Source organism: Hylaeus anthracinus, unplaced genomic scaffold (assembly GCF_026225885.1).
Source record: "Hylaeus anthracinus isolate JK02 unplaced genomic scaffold, UHH_iyHylAnth1.0_haploid 3, whole genome shotgun sequence".
In the NCBI taxonomy this organism is placed as follows: Eukaryota; Metazoa; Arthropoda; class Insecta; order Hymenoptera; family Colletidae; genus Hylaeus; species Hylaeus anthracinus.
The window spans coordinates 7,401,358-7,418,704 of record NW_026535284.1 but is presented as its reverse complement, the minus strand read 5'-3'; the positions used below and the strand labels follow the sequence as shown (position 1 = coordinate 7,418,704).

Sequence of the window (17,347 nt, the reverse complement as noted above, 5' to 3'; positions counted from 1 at the left end):
AAATTAAAGGGAAATGTGTAAGGTAATGGAGGTAAATTAAAGGGAAATATACCAGGAAATGGAGGGAAACTAAAGGGAGATGTGTAAGCAAATGAAGGGAAGTTAATGGGAAATGCATCACGAAATGAAGGGAAATTATAATAGGAATAGGAAGTAGTAATATCGGAAAAATATATTTTTTAAATAATTTAATATTGTTTATATTTTAAAAGCTTTGACAAAGACAGGGCGATAAATGCAAGATTTTTGTTTTCAATGTTCGCAAAGAAACGCTTGTTGAGGCGATAGATATACTTCTCCTGATTACGAATAGTATAATCATTACGTGTTTTTTTCATTATTGTTCTTGAAAAACAGGAAAAATTATTTGGTAGTTCACCTACTCTCTGTTAGTGACGCTAGTCTACCTCATGCGCATTCTTCATTAGTATGTTTATGTTGTGTAATTGGGACTGGTTGGTACTCTTGCATCTAGAGACTTATTCACGTATTTGTATTGTATTATTGTATCGACTGCCTTTTCTGTGATGATCTGTGATTAAATCTCCTCTAAACGTTTAATGTACATGAGTCGTTTTATAAACATTCAAACAACGTATTATTTTTAATTTTATTTTTATGTAGATTTCTTAGAAATGGATATTAGACAAACTACAGGATTTTATGATTTATGTATAAACGTATCTCCAAATGAAAAGCACAATTGGTATCCTCTTTTGTTAAAATTACATGAACTTGGTTTTAAGACGGTTGCAATAAATACTAATTTAGATGAAAGTATTCTTGGAGCGGATAGGAAAAAAAAGAAAAGACACGACGGAGAACCATCACAAAGTATTATACCTGAAATAGCCGATATAGAAAATATAAAAAGAGACTTTCATGGAAAACTGAAAGTTTTTAATAGAATTAGCTTCTTGTGTTCTGATCCTGCAAAGACACACGCATTGAATCATTGTGCAACCTTAAAAAAGTATGATTTGTATGCATTTGTTCCAAAAACACAAAATGCTTTACAGTTTGCATGTACCCAGTTAAACACAGACATAATTACTCTGAAATCATCTTCTACAACTTTTAAACTTAATAAAAAGCTATATGAACAAGCTGTCGAAAGGGGGATACATTTTGAAATTCAGTATACAGATTTATTAAACATAGAATCTAGAAAACTTACAATTCATTATTCGCATCTCTTTCACACCTATGGAAAAAGCAAGGTATAGAAGTATTAACATTAAGAAATTGAGCATTTCTTTTTAATGTGATATAGTATTATGAACAAAATAAAAACAATTTATAAATTAGTACCATTCTTACAATTTTGTTTGATAATTTAATGAGACAAATTTTTATTTGAATACTACTTTTATGCAGAATGTAATATTATCCAGTGGTTCCAATGATGTCAATAGCGTTAGAAATCCATACGATCTAATTAATTTATCATGTTTACTTGGATTAAACGAAATTAAAGCAAAAGCATCGATATTATCCCAATGTAAAAAACTTCTTTTGAGAGCAGGTATATACATCTAAATATAAAATATAAGTAAACTCAATATAAATAACAATCACGATAAACTTCATAATTACGAATTCTTGTTATTATTATAAATTTTTACGTACTATAAAGACACATTAATTAGGTGTATTAATTTTTTGTTTGCATTGTTTTTTTTATTTAGAAAGAAGGCGTAGAGGGAAAGCAGCTTTTATTATTGAAGAGGAAACAAAAACAATTGATATTATTGAAGATGACGGAAGATTTACAAAAAGATTAAAATCGTGAATAAAATTTGTGAAAAACAGAAAAGAATGACATAGAGGAAACAAAGTTATAATTTCTCCACTTTATAGTATTGGAATTGTAAATTCGTTAAACACTGTTCACACTTTAGGTTTTGATAATTTTCCTCATAAAAAATTAAGATGTTTTAACAGTTATTATTATATTAAATAATTGCCTTTGTATTAAAAAACAAATAACAAACCGATAAATATTACAATATAGTAATAGATGCTTAAATAATTCTTAATACATCCTTTAGTATTAAAATAATACTTGTTTTTTTAAAAATTCTGAGGAGAATCTCTCTTAAAAGTGATCAAATGTGTTTATTTTTTAGGTTATTTAAAGAAAAGATCATTCTTCAGGCAATTAATTTTTGTTAACTTTTGTATAATGGAAGATATATGAAAGAAAATTTAAAATATCAACAAGCAACAAGAACATGAAAAAAATGAACAATTATTAGAAAAGGTACATTTCCTAATCTTACTATTTTCTTGAGTCGTAATTTCATGTCAAAATTACTTCTTCTTTGGAAAAAGAACAATTGTTTCTGAAGAAAACTTCTCTTCTTCCATATCGATTTCATTTACAAATTGCGGTTGTTATAGTCTTCATCTTATATACAATTATATTCTATAAATCGTTGTCCATTAAAAATTTTTATATTAACACTCTATACTAAAAATATACGATATGCGTACGACATATCTTTTATACGGTGAGTAACTTTCCAGAACACCAAGGGCACGGGTGGAAATTCGGCTCAAACAGACAAGAATCTTTGCAATCCTTTATTTCTGTTAAAATATCCAGAAGTTCTGAGACACTTTTGTTGTCTGTTTGCGATTCTATTGATTCCTTCTTTTTTTCCACGATTACAGAATCGTGGGAATTCACTTCTATAAAAATATATTTTTATGTATTATAAAAATTAATATCGTATCACGTCAAAAGATTACGATTTTAGAAATTAATTCATATGATTTTACAAAACACCTTTTCGAGGTTCAGTTTATACCTGTTTGAATTGGATGTTCCGTACCATTAGAATGAATATATTCGTTTCTAAGGAAATCACTGACCAAAACCTTTAACTTATGCAGTTGTTCTTGTTGTTGATTTCTCTGTTCAACCAACTGTCGAAATACTTGTTCTCTTTCTCTTGCCCTACTTTGAAGAACTGCTCTTTGTTTTTGATATAGTGTTATATATTCTCCTAAAAAAGTAATTTCTTTAATATGAAATTAAAATTAAAGTGCAAAGGAAACCGAGAACATTCATAAAGAGTAAATATTTTAGTACTATTAACTATATTTCCTAAATGCTTGTACCTATTGTTTCCGTTTCACTTTGAAGTTGCAGAACGAGATGTTCGAGTTTTTGTTTCTCTTCTGTAAGTTCTGCGACTCGTTCCATCGTTTGTTTAAATCTCCGTTCAAGTTGTTTCACGGGTTCTGATACTATAACATTACTTTCATCCAATTTTTCTAAATGTTCATTTTCTTCCTGGCCTAATTCATTGTTAGCACTTGATATATTCAAATCGTTTTCAGAAAAAACGCTATTTTGTTCTCTTTCTTTTAATTTTTCTATAAATTCTTGCTTTTCCTTTTCTAATTTCTCTATAGTAATCTGCGACAAAAACAAAATGTAATAAGTTTAAGGTTATATAACGAAAAATTGATGAATTTTTAGACTAAATCAATAATGTTATATACTGATTAAGAATAAATAAATACTTACTAAGGCATTTTGAAGTTCTCGTTGGAAAGTATTGGCATGATGCGATTGCGCCTGATAATGTTGCATTTGATCAGCTATCTGGGCAGTTCGAAGTCTTTCTTTTTCAAGTTCTTCGATAGTAGCCTCTTTTTGTGTCAGTTTTTCTTTTAATTGGTCCAATTCAGTTTCAACATTATTCAATTGAACATTTAGTTTACGTCCGATAGAACGTTCTGCTTGTAGTTGTTCCGTTAGATCCAACTTTGCGTTGCTCTTAAAAATCATGTAAAAGACTTGTATAGTTCATTTAATTTTATTTAGAAGTTTGTAAGTATAGTCGTTAAGTATAAACTTAGACGATCGATTAAACATTTAATTATAAATGCATATACTTACTAGAGTAACAAAAGCATTTTCCATGTCGGTCAACTGTTCTTTTAATTGTCGATTTTGATGAACTGCTCTGGATGCTCCTAGTTGTTCACTTTCAAGGGCGCTGGCTAATTTTGTCACTTCAGCTTCTTGATTACTGGCTTCACGTAAATCATTTAAATCTTTCGTTAATATTTCGATTTGCGTATCCTAAATATACAAAAGTCATTTGTAATTAAATTAAATACTTAAAACATTTCGTATAATATACATTTAATTTACGATGCTAAATTAATGAAAGAATCATATAGAGCTCACTTTTTCAGAAAGCATAATATGAAGCCGTTCTTGTTCTAGTGTAAGTTCGTCTACACTTTTCAACAGATTATCTATCTGTTCCTTACGATCTTGTAAAGGCAACAGATTCTCTAACTTTTCTTTTTCTTGTTGTAATTGTTGTTCAAGCTCGGATAGTCTTTGCACATAACTTTCTTCTCTTGATTGTAAGTCTCCTATAGTTTTCTTCTGCGTTTCTACCTGTATAAAAATAGATTATTCGTAGATAGATGTATATTAATTATAGTCTTAAAACTTTCTTTCCCTTATTATTTAACTTCATATCTTTTGTACTCAAATTGATATAAATGGAGTATAGCGTACCTCATTTAATAATTTAGCTTGTTGCGTATCTAATTGTTTAATATAATTCTGATATTGTTTATTAGCTTCTTCTTTCTCGGTAGTAACAGCTCTCAACGATTCTTTAGTTTGAATCAATTCTTGTTCTAAAATATTCCCTGCATTTCTTTCCTCCTCTGTTGGTGTAGCACCTTTCATCTACAGAAATAGAAAAAAATGAAAACGCGCAAATTATTTATTAATAATAACGTATGTATCTCTCACCTGTTGTATTCTGAGTTCACTTAAAGAAAGCAGCGCTGTCTTCTCTTGAAGTTCTTGTTGAACAGAAATTAATTCTGTTTTCTTTAAATTTAATTTCTGTTTCAATTCCGATGCTTCCAAGTTTAAATCTTCCTTTTCTTTTTTCAATTCATAGAATTTCTTTTCAAGAGAACCATAGTCATTCTGAAATCGATGACAATCTTTCCGTAATTCTTCATTGTTACTTTTCAAAGCTGCAGTTTCCTTTTCTAATTCGATTACGCGTACTTGTGCATTTTTAAACTTTCCCATTATTTCTTCTATTTCTCCTGAAACGTGTTTATTTTTTAACAAATTTTGAAACAATATGACATACGATAAAATTTGGCAAAAGCTTGACTTTAAGAAAACAAACCTGAACTTTGTCTAGTACTTTGTTGAGCCTGACTGAGAGCAGCAGTAAGCTCTGCCTTCTCTGCTATTAAGATTCCAGTTGTCTGAGTATGAATCTGAAGTTGTTCTTTTAGAGGATTTATTTCACGCGCTAGTTGCGTCTGAAAATCCGCCTCGCTTGCTTTTAATTTGGCCTCCAATTCTACAACTCGGCTACGCTGGACAATTTATTAATAATTGGTTGTAAGCAAATATTCTCGGTTATAAGCCATATAAATGCAAATACTTACAGAATTACTAAGTTCTATATGCAATTCATTTACAATCTTCTTCTGCTCTTCCAAACAGGAACTTAGAAACTGATTACGACACATCAAATCACAGTCCAAAGTTGTTTCCACATGTTCAGAATCATTCGTCAGAACATCTGCAACTGCAGAAGCCATTTCCAAAAGATGTTCCTTTTGCACTTTTGGAAAATCATTTAACTCCATTTTTCTCTCTATTTCTGGCCTTATATTAGTATTCTGTATCTCTTGAGTAGGTTTCACAGTTTCTTCCAAAGAATTCTGTAATTCTGTATGATTTACTGAATTTTCTGTATTCGCCATTAAATTTTCAGACATTGTTTCGTTACTTTGGAAATTTTGACCAGGAACATTTATATTATTATCAGAGGTTTCCAATGGAGATGTATTATTTACAACTTCGATATTTGATTTATTAGTTCCTTCATTCTCACACTGCAAATGAGTAGAAAATAGTAATTGAGTTTTGCGCTTAGATGTATTATTAATATTTAAACATGAATTTTTATATTGGATCTCTTGTAAATCGCAGCTAATAGTTTAAACTTGAAATTCAAAGTATTATTGATAAATAGATTCCAGAACTTTATGCAAAATAAAATCTTTGCAAATGTGCCTACAAAAATTGAAGCTAAATAGGAATTTATTTTATTCTGTAACTATTATAACATGAACTTTACTTTCAATATTTTTTATATTCTTGCATAAAGATGCACAGTCTATTGATAAATAAACACTACATTTTGTTTAATTTACCTGCGAGGATGACAGATCCGTTGAATGATGTTTTTGTTTCTTAGCACCATCCTGTATCATTTTATTCAATTGAAATTCTCTTAGCTATAAAAATAAAAACATCCATAAAATACAAATAATACTAACATTTGGACATCGCTCTTAAGAAATGTCTTAAAAAATGTGAATAAGTTTATACGAATAAAACAATTGTCACTGTGGCAAATAACTACAGCATAATAATCGAAGATGTTTGACAGCAAATATAACCTAAAAATTAAAAAAAAAGGAAACAAACATACAGACTCTAAACGTATAAGCAAAAATACTTTGGAAAAGTATGATTGACGTATGGAAGATATGTTTTAAGCAACATGATTAAAAGTACGAATTATTGTTAAATGACAACCGGTAGAAAAGTATCTATGTAACTGTCACTACTCCAAGAAAGTGATACCTTTTTCTTAGCAGCCAACAGCTTTTCGGTTTTACTTAAATTCATGTTGAAGTGTAACACAAAAACTAACGAACAAAGCCTTCGATTACGTTCTAGCACTAGTATTTACATCATCGTAATTAAAAATATTGTATTAGTTATGATCGAGGTTATCTCATGCCTAATGAAGTTTTTTCCTCTCCATTGCTAAAATACTCGTAAAGATAAGTGATAGTACGGAAATGACAAATATGCAGGGTAGGAACGCTATCTACCGCAAGACGTCCAAGTTTATAAAATAATTTTGGCTAGACTTTCACCGCGAGATTTCATCGATACATTGATAAATTATATTATTTTTTAAACGCAAAGAATAAGGAAAGAAAAGAATATATATATTTAACCATTTTTCACCGATGGCGCCACTAATACAAAAAACTAGTGTTATTACTTTAATTAAGTAAAGTAATGTTAAAAAATGGAAAAATTAAGCATAATCACACATTAATGAGTTGTTTTAGATTTAAAATTACATATGTACAAAACAATAAAATATGTGTAAATATACAGGGTGTCTTAAAAAATGTTGTAACAGCTTGAAAGGGGTGATTCGGGAGGTGATTTGAAATAACTTTTTCCTTAGCGAAAATGTTGTCCGAGGCGTCATTGAGGAGATATTAACGGAAAACACTGACCAATCAGAGCGCGCGGATACCATTAGAGCGGGCGCGGTAGCGAAGGCTACAAGCTAAACGGCCACGACAATGTACTTCGATGCACGTTGAGTCGCTTGTTCGCGTACAAGCGCGACCGCTTAGCTCGTAGCCTTTGCTACCGCGGCCGCTCCAACGGTATACGCGCGCTCTGATTGGTCAAGCTTTTCTCTTAATATCTCCTTAACGAAACCTCGGACAACATTTTCGCTAAGGAAAAAGTTGTTTAAAATTACCTCCCGAACCACCCCTTTCAAGCTGTTACAACATTTTTGGGACACCCTGTATATAGCTTTATAAATACAAATTTGAAATATTTCTTGAACGAAGCAGACTGAATCAATCTTTTTTTTTAATGTACGGAAAAGAATGGAATTATTGCAACTGTCATAGCAAGATAAAATAAATAAAAGAAATTCAGTAACCAAAGTATAGTGAAGTAGCATAGTGTTTAATATCAGAATACCCTAGTATCTGGAAATATATAAATTTGTCTGCTTTGTTACTATACTGTTGTACATGACTGTGAATTGGTTGGATGAAAACGTAAAATTCATAGTGATCGAGTGCAATTTCTGTTTGTGCAAGTAAAGTTTGAAACAAAGGTAAATGTATTAATTATTAGAAATATTTTCTACCTCTGTTATTCTTATATATATTACACACTTTATATTGCACATAACAAAGTATAAAATGGAATCGATTGTAACATGTTTATAAGTGACTGATGAATTGGTTATTAAACTATTTTTGTATAATTAAATTTTGGAACATTTATCGTATTTGAATTAAAAAAGCGTCAGCTATTATAAATACTACAACTATACATTTTTTATGAAAATAAAACGTGATAAATATCAAATTTTACTATTGTGCATAAAACGTAATGTGTATTAATCTTTCTTATACGATATTATTTTCTTTAAAGCAAACAGAATGGGAGTGCCTACAGCGAAAAATCCTGATGCTATGGACGTTGAAATAATATCTCCAGAAAGTCAGAATGGCGATGGAGATGTCATCGATAAGAAAGATACTGAACTTCAAACGATACATGATATTCGCGAGCATGCACGTCAAATAGAGAAAGCTGTACAAAGCAAGGAACCTCGTTTTATTCTGAGAGCTCTACGTGCGCTGCCTAACACACGACGCAGGTTAAACTCCAATGTCTTACGTGGAGTTATTTTAAGTTTTTATCCGAAACTGTGCACTGAACGCGATACATTGTTGTCATGGTTGGAAGAATCTAATGAACCGGAAGAAACGCAAAAACTTCGTACTTCTGCCATGAGTCCATTACCAGAAATAGATGCTTACATTCACCTATTAGTTCTCGTGCGTTTAATTGATACTGGGAGACACGAAGAAGCTGTTCAATGTTCAGAGGCATTGTTACAAAAAATTATTGCACAGAACCGACGTACGATTGATTTGATCGCTGCAAAATGTTATTTCTATTATTCAAGATCGTACGAACTAGTCGGACGATTGGATAAAATTCGCGGATTATTGCATTTGAGATTAAGAACAGCGACATTAAGAAACGATTTTGAAGGGCAGGCAGTATTGATTAATTGCTTGTTGAGAAATTATTTACATTATAATTTGTATGATCAAGCAGACAAGCTTGTACTTAAATCAACATTTCCAGAATCTGCCAGTAATAATGAATGGGCTAGATTTCTGTATTATCTGGGACGTATTAAAGCAGCCAGATTAGAATACTCTGCTGCCCACAAGTATTTAGTACAGGTAAGATAAAATTATTAACTTCTTTTCTTCAACTTTTTCTGTTAATTTCAAACCCAACTGTTAGTTAAAACTTCACGTTTCTTTTGCAGGCTCTTAGAAAGGCACCGCAAAGTACTGCAGTAGGTTTTCGTCAAACAGTTCAGAAACTAGCCGTAGCAGTGGAACTTCTTCTTGGGGATATCCCTGAGCGTCAAATCTTTCGGCAAGCAGCTTTGCGTCGTGCTTTGGCTCCATACTTCCAATTAACGCAAGCTGTGCGTTTGGGAAATCTTCAGCGATTTGGAGAAGTTTTAGAAAACTTTGGCCCGCAATTTAGAGCAGATCATACGTTCACGTTAATTCTCAGATTGAGACATAACGTTATTAAAACTGCGATTAGATCGATTGGATTGTCCTATTCAAGAATTTCTCCAGCAGACATTGCTAAGAAACTCGGCTTAGATTCCAGCGTTGATGCAGAGTTCATAGTTGCTAAGGCTATTAGAGACGGTGTAATCGAGGCTACTCTAGAACCAGAAAATGGATACATGCGTAGCAAAGAAACTACGGATATTTATTGCACTAAGGAACCGTTACTTGCGTTCCATCAGAGAATTACTTTCTGCTTAGACTTACATAATCAAAGTGTTAAAGCAATGAGATATCCTCCAAAATCATATGGAAAGGATTTGGAGTCAGCAGAGGAACGTAGAGAAAGGGAGCAACAAGATTTGGAACTTGCTAAAGAAATGGCAGAGGAAGATGATGATGGTTTTCCTTAGACTGTTTATTTTCTGAAAATGTTTAATTAATAAAGCAATTCACGAAAAATATTCATGTTAAATTTTGTTGTACTTTATATAAGACATGCAAGACAAATTTTTGTTTGATACCGTCAATTTTTAAATATATTTAATATAAAGAAACATTTTTTAAAACGTAACTTTTTTTACATAAAGAAATTAAAAAGTAAATATCAACAGTTTCTTGTAAATATATTTTTTAATTTTTCATTCTATTTTTAGGATGTGCCTATATTATTTACAGTGTTCAGTGGTATAATATTTATCACGGTATATATTTGTAATTAAAAAAAATTTTAGTTATTTAATGAAAATTATAAACACTGATTGCGCTTTATTCTTATTTACACAATAAACATCATTAATCTTCATTGATTTCAGAACGTAAAATATGCAGCCTTAGATGTGGGTCAAGTGTCCAATACTAGATTTACAGGAATTTAGAAAATAGAGATCATTTCCTCTTAAAAAATGCTTTTTTACGAAAAGAATAGAATTTTCGCGGATAGAAATTTGAGAAAAAAAGAGAGAAACAATTATCCACTTTTTCGCTGTATGGATATTTACATGATTATACCTTCATAAATAAAATTCTTCTACAACTAAATATCTGTAACGAATTATTCAGTTACTTTTACTATAATACAATCAATATACAATATTTTCACTGTACAAGATTCCTTCCTCTGTTTTTTTCATTTATACAATTTCAATAAAAAAACTTATAAAAAATTTAGCAGAAGAAGCACCTCTAATTATTTAGTCGAGCTGCTAAAGAATTTATAAACTAAGTGATCCATTCTTACCAGTACGTAATTGTTCAAATATTGATGATAAAGAGATTGATAAAAATCTTTGGTCATGAAATACTGCTGTCATATGGGAATTTTTGTGTTACTTTTGATAGTCAGTCTGGAAAAAAAATAATCTTTAGTAAATTCAATAGGAGGAACTTAATTTAATAAAATTAAGAGGAGATATTTTTGATATTGTTTTATGATATAATTGAGCATTCTTACCTTGCCTCACTTTAAATATATGATAAATCATTAGAGAGAGTAAAAATAGTCTTCTATCAACTAATGCTTGAACAGCATCTCCTCGGAGAGTTATATTTGGCCTCAAAAATTCGTTCCTTCTATCATCTTTAATATTAATATCACGATAGCCGTGATGTATTTTTCCAAAACAAAGGAGATTCATATTCCTATGAATCCCTTTGCAGTCGTAATCTTCAAACCCGTCGCATTGGCATGTATTTAATTTCGCAGCTTTTTCTTGTCGTGTGAGAATACTTATAGAGTTCCTGCATCTAAAATGTTATCTTCGTTAATTCGTGTTCAATGACTTACAAAATAAATTATTTGGCTGAACTTTACTTTGGGGTATTGAAAATTATTGACTTTCTTTTTACTACTTAGTAGTTTTTGATGCCTAGATCCCAAAAATGGAAGTTTTAATGGGCGTTCGTAGATGAACAATACATTTTTAAATAACAACAAAATGGTAAAACATGTTACGAAAATACTGTCTGAGTAGGTTTGTAATATGCCTATATCAACAAGTTTTGATTTAGTTGTTTGTTTGGCGTTTATTAAAAAAAATAAATAAACAGATACGGACTTTAAACCTGTGTAGGTCTGTTAGTCCTCAGTATAAAATATACAATAATAGAAATATTTACATTGCTACATATAATACTTAATAAGTTTTGATTTAACCCGCGTAAATCCACGCCATCTACGAACAACTGTTTACAACAAGTGATCGGAAGAATGACATTTCCTAATTGACCAACAAAGCATAAAAGCCAATATAATACGCCAAAAATGTTAAATTTTATCTACACATAACTTTTAGACTGTTGGATTCCTAAAATTAAAGCTTAGATTTGTGAATTCTAGGCATCGAAAACTACTAAATAGTAAAGAAAAAATCTATAATTTAACTAATTATTTTAAAATTTGAGATTGTTAGGATTGTTTCTGTATCGTTACTTTTCTGTTAAAATACTTAGTCTCGTGGAAAGTAATTGAAGGAATAGTTGTTTACCGTCTGGTACACTTTCGTCCTTGAAACATACTCTTGCAGAATTTATTATAATATTTAAGAGCGGTTTGACAGAGGGCATCAGCGTTACAAATCCAAGTAGCTATTCTGCAGGACACCCTCGTCCTGTTCATCGCCGTCGTCACAGAAGATCTGCAGATTTCTACTCTTTGTTTCGACTGCAAGCATAGGTTATCCTCGCACTCGCACTAAATAACAATTTAAATTCTTATTATTTCCTTGTTAACTGTAACGTACAGACATTATATTTTAGAAAATTTAAACCCTCTTATTTAAGATTTATATTTACATTTCTCTATTTAAACTTATATTTAATATTCGCCAGAGCAAAAGTTAATTCGAATAAAAAAATTTATTTTAATTACAAGATTCAGATTTTAATTTTTATGGAAAAAGTAATGAAATAGTCTATCTTTTACTTCTTATTCGAAATTGTTTGTACCCAGATGAGAATTTTAAACCAGAAACGTTATATAGAAACGTTGTATAGAAAGGAAGTATTTATAAAGTAACGGGTTGTTTTTGAATCGGTATAAAATGTAGTGTAGGTAAATGTATATGTACTGTCATAAGTTCCTTGCCCTCGTCGGTGCTAGTGAGAGCAATGAGCGCATGCTGACAAGTCTCGGAACAATCGTCGTTGCTTTGGAGAACGGGTGCGCAGCCTGTAAGGTAATGTTGCAGAGCAGAACCACATCCTGTTCTGTAAGCGCACCTCAATTTTGCCTCCTCGCACCTCATCGTCGAACTTTTAGCCGTATTCAACATTACCGTACAGATCAACACCATACCCAGTAGGACTATGGCCGATTGATCCAACCAGTGTGACATCCTTCTGAAACAATCGTCGAAACAATCACGTTAATGCAAATTTTCATATTATCGGCCGACATAATGATTCGTACGATGCTATGTCGATAATAGACGACAAAGTATTGGCTAGCATGGTAACAAGTTGGTTAATAGTCTACCAGTCGATAAAGTGTCGATACATTAATTTTTTACCGACTGGTGCTAATAGTCTTTTTACAATACTTTGTTATGTTTTACTGAGATAATATTTAATGCTCCCATCATTATATAAATAAATTCGAGAACAAACTTTTATACTAGGCAGGACAATCTTGAATTAACTGACTTAAATCTTGAAACAATTCTTTACAGTTAACATTGTACGATACAAATGTCTATATAATTATTTTAAAAGACTTGTCTTTATTTTTTTCGTATTACTTTGAATTTTTTAAAGAAATTTGTTCAAGTATCGAGATTATTAAGAAGAATAAGGTTTGTGGTATAGTGTTTGTTAACGTACGACGTAATAATTTAACAGTGTCAGTGATTTCTATTTGAGAATGTAAATTATAGTTTGAGCATTGTGTTGTATTGCGAAGTGCTTGCGGATTCGGATGCGTGGCATGAGGGACATTCCATGATATTCTTAAAATAAATCGTGCTTCTGTCTGTCATTCCAGTTAATAGCATTTCGTATTCGTATTTAGGGGGTCAAACCGTTAGAAAGCTATTCAATATAAATACTTGTTATTAGACTGCGAATTTTTATGCATTTATAGGAAGTTTGAACGCGTAAAAAAAACTACAAAATGCGAACAATGTGCAAGAATATAAAAATAATGAAAGTAAAGTTTACATTATAATATTTGCAGGGTAAAATAAATTCCTATTTAGGTTCAAATATTGTAGGTACGTTTGCAAAAATGTTATTTTGCATAAAGATCTGCAGTTTACTTATTATACAGACTTATTATTATACATCACGCAAACATATTTTCATATTTTTTTTATCTATGTAGTATCTTTTACTTTCATAACGTCAGTATTACATAATATTTATTTTATCTATTAGACTCGTTTTCAGATTGATATTTACATAATAATATAATGATTCGTACGATACCAGTCGGTAAAATGTCGATATATTAATACTTTACCGACTGGTGTTAATAGTCTCTTTACGATACTTTATTATGTATTTGTTATGAATAAATTTGAAGTTTCTCGATATATTCGTTTCGTTTTCTTCTTTGGAAAATGTTCGAAAGAGGAAACGAAACAAACACATTGGCAAACTTCAGATTTATTCGAACCCTCGGGATTTACCCAGTGATGGACAAAACCCTAGGTTTCGAATAAATCTGAAGTTTGTCGATATGTTTGTTTCGTTTCCTCTTCTGAACATTTTCCAGAGAAAGAAACGAGACAAAGACATTGGCAAACTTCAGATTTATTCGAAGCCTAGGGTTTTACTCATCACTGTCCAAAGCTATGCGTTTACATATTTACTCTCTCTCCCTCTCTCGGCATAGTTATGCTATTATGACGTTTCAGATACCAAGAAAGGTGTACCAACGAAGTTTATTTCTACGATAAGAACCAAAGCTGATTTTCGGTACTGAGAGACGAATATAGAGCACGGTTGGTAGAATTTCCTCGAGAACAACGCTGTTCGCCGTTCACCCATTCTACTCTCTACTGCTCTCCTACTGACACCAGTAAAAAAGCACGACAGAGGTGGGGGGTGAAGGAGTAGGGAGGGGTGGTGAAAAGAGAGCACGTGCGCTAGTGCGCACACGATATAATGAGAGAAGGAAGGGGCAGATTCTACCTGAGAGCGCTTCATTGCCAGCGCTAGTGCCGATGCTGTTGCGCACCAGCCCCAAAATGGACCACCATGACGTCGCAGACGTGGCAACGAGGGACAGATGGCCAGCCCTATAGACCGTCAGTGGTCGTCAACTTCACTTCGTCTCACGACTTTAAATCTTATTTTAAACAAACACGTGGGAGAGGACCAACACTTAACGGGCAAACTAATTTTAAACTGTCGTTTGAGAATGTTCTCTGGTCAGCGTCGAGACCACGACGATCTCGATCGACGGGCGTTAAGTTGGCGTTGAAACAGGTAGCCCTTTGCTCGCCGCGGGGGGAACAATACCTAAACAAACACCGATTACCGAATACAAACACTCGTGGAGCCGAGTATCGATGAGAATATTTGAACACGCAAAGTGGTTGTTAGCCCTTGGTTAAATCAAAGAGGCATTTGTAATCTAAGCTGGAATGAATGTATCATAAATAATTATGGTGTTCGAGGTAGAACGGAGGTCTACAGGGTGTCCCAAAAATGTTGTAACATCTTGAAAGGGGTGGTTCGGGAGGTGATTTGAAACAACATTTTCCTTAGGGAAAATGTTGTCAGAAGTTTCGTTGAGGAAATATTAACGGAAAACGCAGACCAATCAGAGCGCGAGTATGCCGGTTAAGCGTAGGCTACGCGATAAGCGGCCGCGCTCATACGCTACCGCGAGCGCTCCATCGGCATCCTCGCGCTCTGATTGGTCAGTGTTTTCCGTTAATATCTCTTCAACGAAACCTCTGACAACATTTTCGCTAAGGAAAAAGTTGTTTCCAATCACCTCCCGAACCACCCCTTTCAAGGTGTTACAACATTTTTGAGAGACCCTGTAGATCGATATATTAGGTTGTCCCGAAAGTTTCTTTCGCGAGCTGCATTCAATTATTTTATGTGGTCGTGTTTATATTAATAAACAATTTAATTTCATAGATATTCATGTTGTAACAGTAATGGAGCAAAATGAATCGTGCACAATTCAGTAATGTAACATGAAACAAACTATTGTGCATGTATTACTTATTAATAAAGCGAATGAAATTTTTGGGACAACCTAATAGTAATGAGCGATCTTCGAAGGGGAATTAAGATATGGGACATTCGTACTAAATAAATGTGCAATTTTCTACGGATGGTGGTTAATTGTAGTTATTTAAGGCGATGAATAATTTTTTGTAAATAAATAGATGAATAGTTTTGAAATAATAATGATAAGAAGAATCGATGTAGTTATAGATTCAAAATTAGGTTTAATCTTTAAAAACCAATTGTCATTAGTATCTACTTTATGATCTGTACTAATTATTATTGTTAAGTATCCAATTATTTGATAGAAATCGTACATTTGTATTTAAATATGTTAAATACAAATCTCTATTCATATTTAGTATACCTAATTATTATTGTTAAGTATCCAATTATTTGATAGAAATCGTACATTTGTATTTAAATATATTAAATACAAATCTCTATTCATATTTAATATACCTAATTATTATTGTTAAGTATCCAATTATTTTATAGAAATCGTATATTTGTATTTAAATATATTGAATATAAATTTGTATTTATATTTAATATATTTAAATTTGTAATTATATTTAAATACAAATTATATTTAATCATATAATATATTTCATATTTTATCATTTTTACCGTACACTACAAAAATATATATATTTATGCCATAAATAATTTAAATTTGCCTATGAAATACTACCGACCAAGTTAATATTATATACCATATCACAAATATGAATATTCAATTCAAAAAATAATTACAATTGACTCAACTGAATAATGTTCTAATAATTTAACCAAATAATATAAATTAGTGTTCAAAGCAATAAATTTTATCACGCCCATAATCATCGTTCCTAACGTATAATAATTATATAAAACAATTAAAATCGTAAAATGCACGTATAATGTCGAGCAATCTGTTATATCAATCTATCAATGGATGTATACATTAAAGCACTCTGTGATACGGATGGTTGATACAACTAAGAAACACGAGATACAAAACAGCGAGTCAATACTCAATTAATGCTGTACCACCAATTTAATTCAATTTATCTTAGTAACGCTTTCATTCTCCTTAAGTGTAATAAATTGTTTTGGCAAAACGCGCACGGTATCGTGAATACTAAACGTTTCTACTTAACTACTTTTTAATAAATAAGTCTTATAACAAGTAATTCTTTGAAAAGAATATAATTATACTACGAACGCACGTATTATTGTACCAACCACTCGTCACTAAAATTGTTATACTTCTCTTTTAACTTCAAAATTAATTTTATCAAATAAACTAACTTTTTAAACTTAATTTTTATCGCGCAAATAAAATGAAATTATAATCCATTACGTTCACGTATTTATGTATGTAAATCATCGATACGTATTTAAATAATTATCGAAATGCTGCGATTTATAAATTTTCCCGTTATAGAAAAATAATATCTTTCGTTGGACGTGTAGCGAGAGAATTCTAGTACGCACCTTGCGAACAATCACATTGTTCTAATAGTTGAAAAATACGAAGCTTAAAATTCCAGGTGGAAGCTAACCACCAATGAAAACTGCGATTCCGTGTCAGGAATTATAACACACTGCGAGAGAGGAGAAGAAAAGAGAAACTTGCTCACGAACGCACGGTCACCGAGACACTAGATTGAGTTGTGACGGCCTGCCCCGCTGCGGTCGAGAAGCTGCGCGCGCCGCTCTT

The 17,347-nt window shown here is 31.7% G+C and overlaps 4 protein-coding genes across 6 annotated transcripts; 2 read left to right on the top strand and 2 right to left on the bottom strand.

The window, feature by feature from the left end:
- Window positions 1-128: 128 nt before the first annotated feature.
- On the top strand, window positions 129-1,829 carry LOC128894404 (ribonuclease P protein subunit p30). Its single transcript, XM_054156119.1, has 3 exons — window positions 129-1,220; window positions 1,378-1,525; window positions 1,689-1,829. Exons 1-3 carry the CDS (start codon window positions 636-638, stop codon window positions 1,790-1,792), a joined length of 837 nt encoding a protein of 278 aa, XP_054012094.1. The 5' UTR covers window positions 129-635; the 3' UTR covers window positions 1,793-1,829.
- LOC128894402 (golgin subfamily A member 2-like) lies at window positions 1,659-7,007 on the bottom strand. Its single transcript, XM_054156116.1, has 12 exons — window positions 6,665-7,007; window positions 6,229-6,312; window positions 5,455-5,907; window positions 5,187-5,382; window positions 4,793-5,100; window positions 4,550-4,726; window positions 4,208-4,426; window positions 3,914-4,099; window positions 3,539-3,790; window positions 3,127-3,427; window positions 2,814-3,011; window positions 1,659-2,694 (listed from the first exon to the last, which is right to left on the bottom strand). The coding sequence occupies exons 1-12, from the start codon at window positions 6,707-6,709 to the stop codon at window positions 2,507-2,509; spliced, it is 2,607 nt and encodes an 868-aa protein (XP_054012091.1). The 5' UTR covers window positions 6,710-7,007; the 3' UTR covers window positions 1,659-2,506.
- An 823-nt stretch (window positions 7,008-7,830) lies between these two features.
- Window positions 7,831-9,921, top strand: LOC128893431 (probable 26S proteasome non-ATPase regulatory subunit 3). Its single transcript, XM_054154341.1, has 3 exons — window positions 7,831-7,961; window positions 8,285-9,111; window positions 9,201-9,921. The coding sequence occupies exons 2-3, from the start codon at window positions 8,293-8,295 to the stop codon at window positions 9,870-9,872; spliced, it is 1,491 nt and encodes a 496-aa protein (XP_054010316.1). The 5' UTR covers window positions 7,831-7,961; window positions 8,285-8,292; the 3' UTR covers window positions 9,873-9,921.
- A 266-nt stretch (window positions 9,922-10,187) lies between these two features.
- On the bottom strand, window positions 10,188-17,347 carry LOC128893432 (growth arrest-specific protein 1-like). 3 transcript variants are annotated; one of them, XM_054154342.1, is made up of 5 exons: window positions 17,122-17,347; window positions 12,528-12,798; window positions 11,946-12,151; window positions 10,913-11,205; window positions 10,188-10,805 (listed from the first exon to the last, which is right to left on the bottom strand). In XM_054154342.1, exons 2-5 carry the CDS (start codon window positions 12,792-12,794, stop codon window positions 10,801-10,803), a joined length of 771 nt encoding a protein of 256 aa, XP_054010317.1. In that variant the 5' UTR covers window positions 12,795-12,798; window positions 17,122-17,347; the 3' UTR covers window positions 10,188-10,800. The 3 variants fall into 3 exon arrangements, with proteins under 3 accessions (XP_054010317.1, XP_054010318.1, XP_054010320.1); XM_054154343.1 differs by having other exon boundaries at window positions 12,528-12,795; window positions 17,122-17,329; XM_054154345.1 differs by lacking the exon at window positions 17,122-17,347 and adding an exon at window positions 14,590-14,746.